Raw genomic sequence first — 10,446 nt, forward strand, 5'->3', positions numbered from 1 at the left:
CAGAGCTTCAAACATGCTATCTATATTTAAAAATACTAAAGCCTAGAAAATTAAATATAGTATAAGATGTGGAATCTATTTCTGAACACAAATAAGTAAGGTGTGATCGAAGTTCTAAAGCATTAAGGGTTCATTATATGAAGGCTGCACACGAAAAGCTGTGAGAGCATACACCCACACATATTAAAAAACTTCTCCAGTTCTGGTCTCTATGTAGTGATTGAAGATACAAAAAAAGCAAGGAATCCTGCAAGGACATCGCTTTTCTTCATTCATTCCATTTTAATTTTTTTAATTATGAAAAATTACCTCTCTGTGGAAATGTTTGATCCAATCGAATATAATAGCTGAAGATGATCCTGAAAATAGAACACAAAATCAGTGAGTAAATTAATTTTGGGATTGTACTGTGGGTCACAGCTCATGATGTACTAGACATAAAGGGCTTACTTGCTCCTTGACACAGAATTAACTTTACTTACAAAAAAAATCCAACAAAAAGATTATGAAACCTTTCTTTTAGCGTTATTCTATTTTACGGAAGTTATTATTCTGCTGCAGTATTCCTTGGCAACATAAGCCTGCTTTTCAGGAATTAGGCCACGGTATGAAAAAATACCCTTTACAGTAAATTTCTGACTCAAGGATTCTTTTCAGAGGTCAGGCAAGTAAAATATAATGTCAAAATATTAGCTCCACTCAGTACAGATAATCCAACTCTTCTGCTAGGACACTTACCTTAAAGGGCAGATGATAAACGTCTCTAGCTTGAAACCGAGATCGAAGTGGGGGATCCAAAGGGTTGCCGGAGTATTTAGGTACTGGCAGGCCCAATGCTATCACTCGAAAATCTTCACTGACTCGAACAATCTTCCAGGCATCTAACTCCGATTTTGTATGATCCTAAATTAATCAAAATAAAGCAACAACAAGAAAGAAAACATTGCACTGTTAAAAGCTTATGATGGCTAAGCTGCAGATTGACTAGAATCATAGAATCATAGAACAATTCAGGTTGTAAAAGACCCTTGGGATCATCGAGTCCAACCATTAACCCTACACTACAAAGCTCATCGCTAAACCATATCCCCCAACACCACATCCGAACGACCTTTAAACACACCCAGGGAGGGCAACTCAACCACCTCCCTGGGCAGCCTATTCCAGTGCCTGACTACTATTTCTGTGAAAAGATTTTTCCTAATGTTCAGTTTAAACCTACCCTGCTGCAGTTTGAAGCCATTCCCTCTTGTTCTATCGCTGTTTACCTGTGAGAAGAGACCAGCACCAACCTCTCTACAACGTCCTTTTAGGTAGTTGTAGAGAGCAATGAGGCCTCCCTTCAGCCTCCTCTTCTTCAGACTAAACAGCCCCAGTTCCTTGAATTGCTCTTCCTAAGATTTATTCTCCAGTCCCCTGACCAGCTTTGTTGCCCTCCTCGGCACTCACTCCAGCACCTCGAATTTCTCTTGTATTGAGGTGCCCAAAACTGGACACAAAACTCAAGGTGTGGCCTCACCAGTGCCGAGTACAGGAGGACAATCACCTCCCTACTCCTGCTGGTCACGCTCTAAAACAAGCCACAAAGCCATTGGCTTTTCTTGGCCACCTGGGCACACTGCTGCATCGCATTCAGCCGATTTTCTATTAGAATCCCCAGGTCCCTTTCATCTGGCAGCTTTCCAGCCACAAACTAACAGCAACAGATCCTTCAATCTAAATGTGGTGCTGTTCTCATCTTTGATTCAGAGGTGCTAGAAAGCACTGAACTAGGCAAACTTTTCGATGGTAAACCCAAGTTTTTCCAAATGCTTCATCAGCTGCAGCTTTCAGGCCCGCAGCAATTTGACCTAAGACCCACAGCCGGTCCAAGTTGAAAAGGTATCGTTACAACATTGTTTTCACAAAGAACAGAAAATAAATAGACGGCAAAATTTATCTTGCTCTAAAACTACAGAACAGGGTTACCATGAGCAAGTATATTTTTTTCTTCTTTTTTCACCTCTTATAATTAAGACAGATTAAAATTCACATTTTAACTTCCATTTACAAATTAAGCTTTATTACAAGCAATAATACAGAACTAGACTCCATGAGGTCATTAAATGTTGTATTGCACTTGTCATCATGTGAAAAATTCATTGCATATGCTTTAGTCTTCCCACATCACAGTTAAGTCTTCCTTGAAACCGTACATGAGTACATTTCCTGCAGACCTAAGTGTACAGTAATTATTCACACAGGAGAGAGAAAATGAACATTAGCTTATATAATACAATATTCTCCAAACAACCAAACAACAATATTAGATTTAGTGCTGTAGCAAGAGATTTATTTAATTCATATACTATTAGCAGTGTGCCCCAAGCACTCATTTTGAAACATTTTATCATTAGAGAAGTGTTAAAAAGGAAAAGAGAGGAAAATACTTTGTATAACCGCAATGAAATCCTGCACAAGTCTGAATTCTCATTTTCAATCTTTAAATACAATTACATTTTAAAAGCTTACTTTTAAAAAATAATAATAATGCTTCCAACAACCGCATCTACTAATTAAATATCAATAGCATTTTTAGAAAAGGCAAGGCTCAGAAGAATTTTAACGACAGATGAGAGGCATAAGAAAAAAAATTATATGTTTTCAGAAACCCACTACAGTACTTCAGCATGGCTGGCAACTTCATACAATCGGGATCAATGACAGAAAGCTTATTGGAAATTTCCTTCCTGGGCCACGTGGGTCTGAATTATACACGTAACCACAGTCACGTAAGACAGGCAGAAACAGGAGCAAGCAGGCATCAGACTGTTGGGACAGATTGACAGGTATGTGATTGGAAAGTACAGCACATGAAAGTAAAATGCAGAGTACTATTGGAAACTGTCTGATGGAATTTACTGACGTCCCCAAAAACCTGAGAAGTATCCACTCAAATTTCAGCAGTAGGACTCAAAGCCTGAAAGAAAAGGTGAACGGCTAAAGCAGCAAAGGGAGCAGACACTAAAATCCCATTTCCTATCAAAAGAAAATTCTCTAACCATTTCCTAGAACTTTGATTGGCTTTTTACACACACTTTTGTAAATTAAAAGCAAGGCAGCACCGATGAATATAGTATTGCTCATTTTGACCTCATTTTGTTTCTTGGTATCCTAACATTTTAAAAGCTTAGCAACAAGGTTATTGCAATGTTGAAGCATTATTTGAACCTCAAGGGAACAATTTCAACTTAAATAGCTTTTCACAAGTATATTTTAGCTACTTTCACATTGTGGCTTTCACATTTTAAAAACCTACCGGGGTCATACAAGGTTAACATGGACTACTCTTTTTCCTGTGGACAGACAAGACACAGATGAAAACTTTTTGGTGGTGGTGCAAGCAGTAGTTTGACTTCTTGCATAGCTTTCACCCTGCCTATTTCATCCTATGTAACATTTCAAAAAGAAACACAAAACCAAAACCACAAACCACAGAAAACTTAGTGAGATTTCCCCCATTTGACTTCTCCCTCTCAGAACTGTATTCCAGTACTGCCAAGAACAGGAAAAAAAAAAAAAGGAAAATCCAAACAGCATTTCTATACCTGCAGAAGTTTGTCATAACGCTCTGCAGACATGAGAAAACGACCGTCTTCAAGCTGCATCTCCCTGTTCTCCAGTAAATTGTTCAACACCGGCAAGACATTCCGCTCAGCCTTCTCCAAACCTTCCAGCACAAGGATTCTGCCTTCGGTAGCTGCACGAACTGCGCACTTTAAAAAAAAAAATAATTAAAAATCCCTCGGTATTATAATAGAAATAAACATTACATATCTCATTAAATCCTTCTGCAAAAGAATCTCCAGATGCTTCCCAGAATTGTATTTATTTCTGTCAGAATCAATAAGATTCACATCAGTAGTGATCAGAAAGAGGGACAGCTGACTTTCTTACCAGTGCTACACCTTCATGAGCTGGACTTGGATCTCTTAACTGACTGACAGAAACAAATTCCAGTATTTTGTGCAAACAGAATAAAAAATCTTGCAGACATTTTAGTGTATATCCAGTATATATTAATATGTGGCACTCTTTCTTTTTGCTGTTGCATAATATTTTGTATTTTCAGGTATTTTAACACCATCTAATGATTCTGGGACAGATATTTATACAGAAAACACAATCAAAGTAGTTTTACACATTTACAATTACATTAAAATATTTAGAAATTAGTCAGGTATTCCTTTGGACTGCTCCAGTTATGTACTAGTGTAATTCATCCTTGGTATACTGCTTTAGTCTGACTAGAACATAAGTCTATTGAAACCCAACATTGATGATAAAACCAAAATAGTGCTATAAATAATCAGAAGTTAAAAAAATCTGATAAAATTAAAAAGATTTAACACTATATTCCCTGACTGAATACGGTCTTCTACAAAACCAAAATCAAAATGTAGCAATTAGCTTGATAATCCTTTGGAGCCTTTGGGAAAGAAAGTTCTCTCTTTTCTATATTTCATTTTATTAGTTTTTTAATATGTGGCTGTTTATTTAAGTGCATAATGCAGTGCCAAAATGTAAAACTAAACTCTCATACTGGTAATTTTGTACAACTTTCTTGCAGTCAATGACAGGCACTTAGGTAAATTAACTGCACTTCAATATCTAATATTCACTGTCCAGTTAAAGACTCTGAAATTCAACGCATTCTTGTCTACTTCTAATTTGCAGAAGCTTAATCAGATAATAACAGGGCAAGTTTAGGCAGAGGCAGTGTTTAGAGGCACCAAAGAGTATTCCTCTGCATTTCTATTGCATTTTAACACAATTTTAGACACGAGCATAGTTGCAAAGGGAGAACAAATGAAATTCCTCTCAGCATATGTCCTGTAAACTCCTACAGAAGAACCTGTCACATAACGCTAGATGGAAATCTCTGATGACTACAATAGATGCCAAAAACTGGGACAAAGAAAAAGAGGGCAGATACGAGACAGAATAACAAAGAAGGACTAGAATACAAAAATAAGAAGAACAAAAAATTGCATATAAAAGCAGATGTATAAAGGACAAAAGCATAAGCGTAAATGAGAAACAAGCAGGTCATCACAAGAGATGAATTGCTACGTGTTACAAAGCGTACAACAGCATCAGCGATCCTATTCAGAAGATGAAGACATTAAATGATAAGACTAATTTTTCATGCTGCTTACGTACAGCACAAAAGCGTAAGTAATTAGTGGCAAATTAGTCATAACATAAGCTTTTTTACATCACTACTGAGATGGTATCTAATCTGGATTCAGGCACATATTACTGAAAAAAGGCACTCTCAAATCCTAGCACACATCTCCAGATCAAGTTCCCTTCTCTGAAAGATACTCTGTCTAACATTTTAATATCTAGTCTCATAATCAGTATCTGAGGAAGCTGCAATAATCCCATTATATAAGTAACAGTGCTGAAATTATTTCTCTTCTGCTGAATCACCAATTCTTTCAAAAAGCAAAGAGTATATGAATTGATTTTTTTGTTGTTGTTAATTCAGGACATCATATTATACTAACAGGCAATATAAAAAATTCCTCTCTCCTCATTCCATAAAACTCGTACAAAGGACAAATTTTGTACTAACATTCTTCTCTAGGAAGGTCAAGACAAAAATCTGCTCCAACCCGCTTGAATAGAAAATCTGAGTCTTCAACGGCCAGTCCAATACCTGGCAGGAAAGAAATGCTATTTTGTTTAAATGCAGTTTGGACTTACAGCCAGAATATGCTTTAACAAACAATTTATTTGCCAAGTTGGTTGGAATCGACACGTTATGAATCTATGAAGACTTTATGACTGAGTTTTACTAGCCAGAGGAAAATACACATTCTGTTCATATGGTTTCAAAATATTTTGAGTATCCATAGAATCTTGTTGACTCATGTTGAGACATGCACGCTACGGATGAAGGCTTGCTGAAATAGCAGGCTTCCAGTATCAACACAAAACTCTCTCCTGAACCTGTACATGAAGGCAGTCTGCTGTAAGGGGTAGACAGTGAAAATCTCTAAGTATATAACAATCATTAACTTCACTAAAGAAGGTGCTCTCCACCAGCAGAGAAATCTTGAGAAGCAGCCAAGTACACTAAGCTGCCTGCTGATCATCAGCTTAGAGGATTGAAATTTCAAAAGTACCCAGCTTCTGGAGCTTGGAAACTATTTGAAGTTTTTATCCAAAATCCTATTGCTCAGGACAATAGTATTTCAAAAGGTATCTATGGATAGTCTTTGCCTACCTACACATACCTTTTGTAATCAGCTTCAGCAAGGGCTGAATGCACAACCACAGCTTTTCACTTAATCAAAAGACACCCCGTAACAATGATAACATCACCACCAGCTGGGTGCTAATTGACTTTGATTGGCTTTCTTCCAAATTGTGCTCTCCACGTATCTTAAAAGCGTATTTGAAATATTGGAAATTGTTCTCCAAAATACAATTAAATAAATTAGGAGGCCGGTTAGCTCAGTGGTTTGAGCACGGTGCTGGCAATAAGGATCAACACTGAGGTCACGGGTTCAATTCCCGCTCGGTCCCCATGTGTTGCCAGGTCTAGTTGAGAGGTGGTGTCCCTGTCCAAAACAGGGAGGTTGGCCTAGATGATCCCTAAGGTCCCTTCCAGCCTATGCCATTCTGTGATTCTATGAAATGCACAATTTGTCTACCTCTAAAGTTCTTGTGTTAAATAGCATAAAGCCTTGCTCTTAAGTCCAAAACTGCTACGTATCTCTGGCTGAACTACAATATTCCTGCATTCTGGTTGGTAACGAGGAATAAGTTTCTTCAGTAAGCTAGGCATACTACAAGGCATCCTCTGAATCATTATTTCAGTTTTATCTGTGTATTGATGGATTGGTACGAAAACTAAAATGCATTAAAAAAAAAATCAGAGGAAAGTAAGTAAGTTTGCAATCTGTCACTGAAAATCTTTTTTTTTTCCAAGAGACAAATCTTCATAACTTTATAATGCAAATCCAGAAATAGCCGTGCTGCCTCCCTCTCTCACTAGCCTCATTCATTCTAAACGTTTAACATAAACCACAATTTTATGGGGAGAAGGGAGGGGGGAAGGGGCTTATATTGTGCAAACTTGACCTGAGATTAGAAGCATCAATTCTTTTCAAAAGGGGAGGGGGGAGGTGTGTTAAATATTTAGTTTCAGATTTGTTGTAAATGCAGTGAAAGCACTTATTTTGCTCTTCTGAGGAGGACAGATGCTGCTGCTGCCTCCCACCTGTTCTCCTATGGCTCCGGAAGGATGGTAACCTGGATACCTGCTCCAGGGAATCCCTGCAGCTACCGCAGGCTGGGAGCAGAAACCCTTCACACAACACTGCTGCTCTCACAGGAATGGTTTTATGCGACAAACACGTAACACGAGAGCGCTTGCAGGAGCGCTGAGTGGTTTCACACTGCACCTGCAAAAATATATTGTTATCTTTAAGGTAAACAAGGCAACCCCAAGCAGACTTGCCTTTTCTTTCACGTAGCTGAACCACAGTGAGCTCCTCCACTCGAGCGGGACAAAATACAACAACTGGAGCAAACTGTAAACCCCGATTTTGACAAAATTCACACTGTATAAGCACAGGGATGAAGTTATAGTGTCAGACAGGGAAGGAGGACTGGGAAAAAAAGCTCATCACAATGCACATACTGAAATGTACAAACATGAAAGAAAGGAGGACATTTTTGTAAAGCTCATCAAAATAGTTTGCAAAGGTACAAGAAATTTTAACAGTATAGTTAAAAATACTAGAACTGAAATTATAGTTCTCTTGTCTCAGGAAAATGCTTATCGTAAACAGAAAACTGGTCACCATGAGGAAGGTTCTCGAAGAACTCTAAAGGGCTTTACTTTTTCAGATCTGGGCATCATTCTGAATATGATGTACAAGCTACTTTTCAGAGTTGTATTTAAAAAATGCTGCTAGAAGTTGCTCAGCAGTAACCAGTCATCATCTCTTTTTCAGCAGCTAGTTCAAGATAAGTTTAGGGTTTTTTTTAGAAGATGTCTTGCCCTGTAATGACATTTCAAGCACAGCAACCATGACTACAACATGAAAAAACAACAGTACAAGCGGCTCAGTAAACACAAGAACACATGAAGTAAGGTTTCCCTACGTCTGCAGCCTACAGCTCAGATGTCCCTTCCAGTGCAGTATCTTGTTCCCATCACCCGCACAAAAGCCCACACGAACTCATCCACCCAAGTCTTTCCTTTCACTCCTGCATCTATTAAACATCTCAACAATGTAATATCCAGATGTCTCCTATGGTGAAAAGAGATCCTTAACAACCACCTGGTAAAGAGAACACAAATTTTTGGCTGTTTTTGAGCTTACACGATACTGACTGGCTGCAACAGTTATTAAATCCATTGTGCAGCCTCTCTTCCAGGGATGGGAGGTGGACATTAAATTGAGTCCCTGTAACCTACCAAGCTACCAAATATCACGAAACTCAGAGGAAATTCATATCTTCTAAATTTCTTTCCATGGGTCAAATACAAATAATCTTTTTTTAATTCAAATTTAAATCATTAAAATTAAACAACTAGTAAAAGATATCAGGAAAAGAAATGACAGAGATGCAGAATGGAATATGCTATGAGCTTTTACTCCTCATTTTATCAAGGAAGGAAGAGGACATTGACCAAGACTTGTGATTTACTGTAAGTGCCTCAGGTTATTCTTTTAAGAAGATGCAACAGAACTAATAAGATCATCATTTTTTTTTAAATAATACTTATACGGAAATACCAAATTATCCAAAAGCTTAGAGACAATCTAAGATAGACGTACAAACAGATGTTGATGGCAGTGAAGCATATAAGGATGTCTCCTACTGAGGTACTTACCATGCTACTTTTTTTTTAAAATCTGTAAATAGCATGTCTAACAGTATGCCTCTATCAATTAGTATCTTTCAAGACATTTGTTCAGTTTTAAGGCTTCTTAATTCCTTAGTTATTGTTTTCCCTCATGAGTTGAGCAAAGAGGAAAGCTGCCGAGCAACGCTGAAATGGATGACTATTTAATGGATTGAATTGATAACATACATCCTCCAAAATAAAAGTACTGGCAAAAATTAAGTAGTAGGATAAAGAGCTATTAAAAGCCATGTTCAATCAGTTTCAAAGCAACATTGTCAACTTTCTGAAATAACTTATCGTTACCTTTTTCCTTAAATACTTGTAAAATCTTGTGTTAGTTGCTTAAAATAACACACATTTAATAAAACATTCTGAATGTATAAAGCCATTCAGAGATAAGATTATCAATAGAACTACTCTTCTTCTAAAATGTATATTCTATTTTTCATTAAAACACTTTTCACTTTGTGAAAAACTATATGATAAATCTTTATGATAAACTACAATTTTGTATTTTACAGTTTATCACAGAATCATAGAATGTCAGGGGTTGGAAGGGACCTCAGCTCCAGCTCCCCTGCCAGAGCAGGATCACCTACAGTAGGTCACACAGGAACATGTCCAGGTGGGTTTTGAATGTCTCCAGAGAAGGAGACTCCACAACTTCCCTGGGCAGCCTGTGCCAGTGCTCTGTCACCTTCACAGTGAAAAAGTTTTTCCTAATATTTTTGTGGAACCTCCTGCGCTCCAGCTTGTACCCATTGCCCCCTGTCCTGTCATTGGACATCACTGAAAAGAGCCTGGCTCCGTCCTCCTGACACTCCCCCTTGACCTATTTATAAACATTAATGAGGTCATCCCTCAGTCTCCTCTTCTCCAAACTGAAGAGACCCAGCTCCTTCAGCCCTTCCTCATAAGGGAGATGTTCCACTCCCTTTATCATCTTTGTGGCTCTGCGCTGGACTCTCTCCAGCAGTTCCCTATCCTTCTTGAACTGAGGGGCCCAAAACTGGACATATTCCAGATGTGGCCTCACCTTAACTCTCCCAGCCATTCCCTCCCGTCTCTTAGATCCCCTCCTTTGACCTGATGGCCAGAGATGAGGGAGATCCCCGGCTGCACGTGGACGTTGCTGTGTGTGCATCAGGGAGTGGCTCCACCAATCCATCTCCCTTTCACACGCCCTGATGCTCCTTAGCCTCTCCACTTTTTCCTTTAGCTCTGCCACAAATACACTGAGTTGCATATATTCCAAACACCATTTTCAGGTTTTACTAAAACCAATGGAATAGTAACTATTGTGGTTAGTTAAATTAAGAAGAGTAACTTAAAAACTAAATAATTCAACCTTTTTCTCCCTCTGTAGTGAAGCAGGGGGGCTATAGCTTCACTGTTCAGTCTACCTCCCCATTGAGTTAATCAAGTGTTTTCTGGGTGGGTTTTACAGCTCGTTTTCGCCTGTGAGGTTCAGAAAATTACAAAGTGGGTTTCATTTAACACAGTTATTCACACATTTATATATATATATATAT

General features: G+C 38.2%; 1 protein-coding gene across 1 annotated transcript in view; it reads right to left on the minus strand.

Moving 5' to 3' along the window:
* Nucleotides 1–10,082, minus strand: part of LOC104273335 (von Willebrand factor A domain-containing protein 8-like) — a gene marked incomplete at its 3' end in the record, with an annotated part of 61,754 nt that extends 51,672 nt beyond the window's left edge. Inside the window, exons 1-5 of the mRNA XM_009868645.1 lie at nucleotides 9,951–10,082; nucleotides 7,314–7,457; nucleotides 3,588–3,755; nucleotides 739–903; nucleotides 310–359 (exon numbers count right to left, since the gene is read on the minus strand). Of these exons, the coding sequence (XP_009866947.1) occupies nucleotides 310–359; nucleotides 739–903; nucleotides 3,588–3,755; nucleotides 7,314–7,457; nucleotides 9,951–10,082 (659 nt within the window). The remainder of the gene's footprint in view (nucleotides 1–309; nucleotides 360–738; nucleotides 904–3,587; nucleotides 3,756–7,313; nucleotides 7,458–9,950) is intronic.
* Nucleotides 10,083–10,446: the final 364 nt, after the last annotated feature.

The sequence above is a fragment of the Apaloderma vittatum genome, unplaced genomic scaffold (genome assembly GCF_000703405.1).
Source record: "Apaloderma vittatum isolate BGI_N311 unplaced genomic scaffold, ASM70340v1 scaffold4554, whole genome shotgun sequence".
NCBI classification, from domain to species: domain Eukaryota; kingdom Metazoa; phylum Chordata; class Aves; order Trogoniformes; family Trogonidae; genus Apaloderma; species Apaloderma vittatum.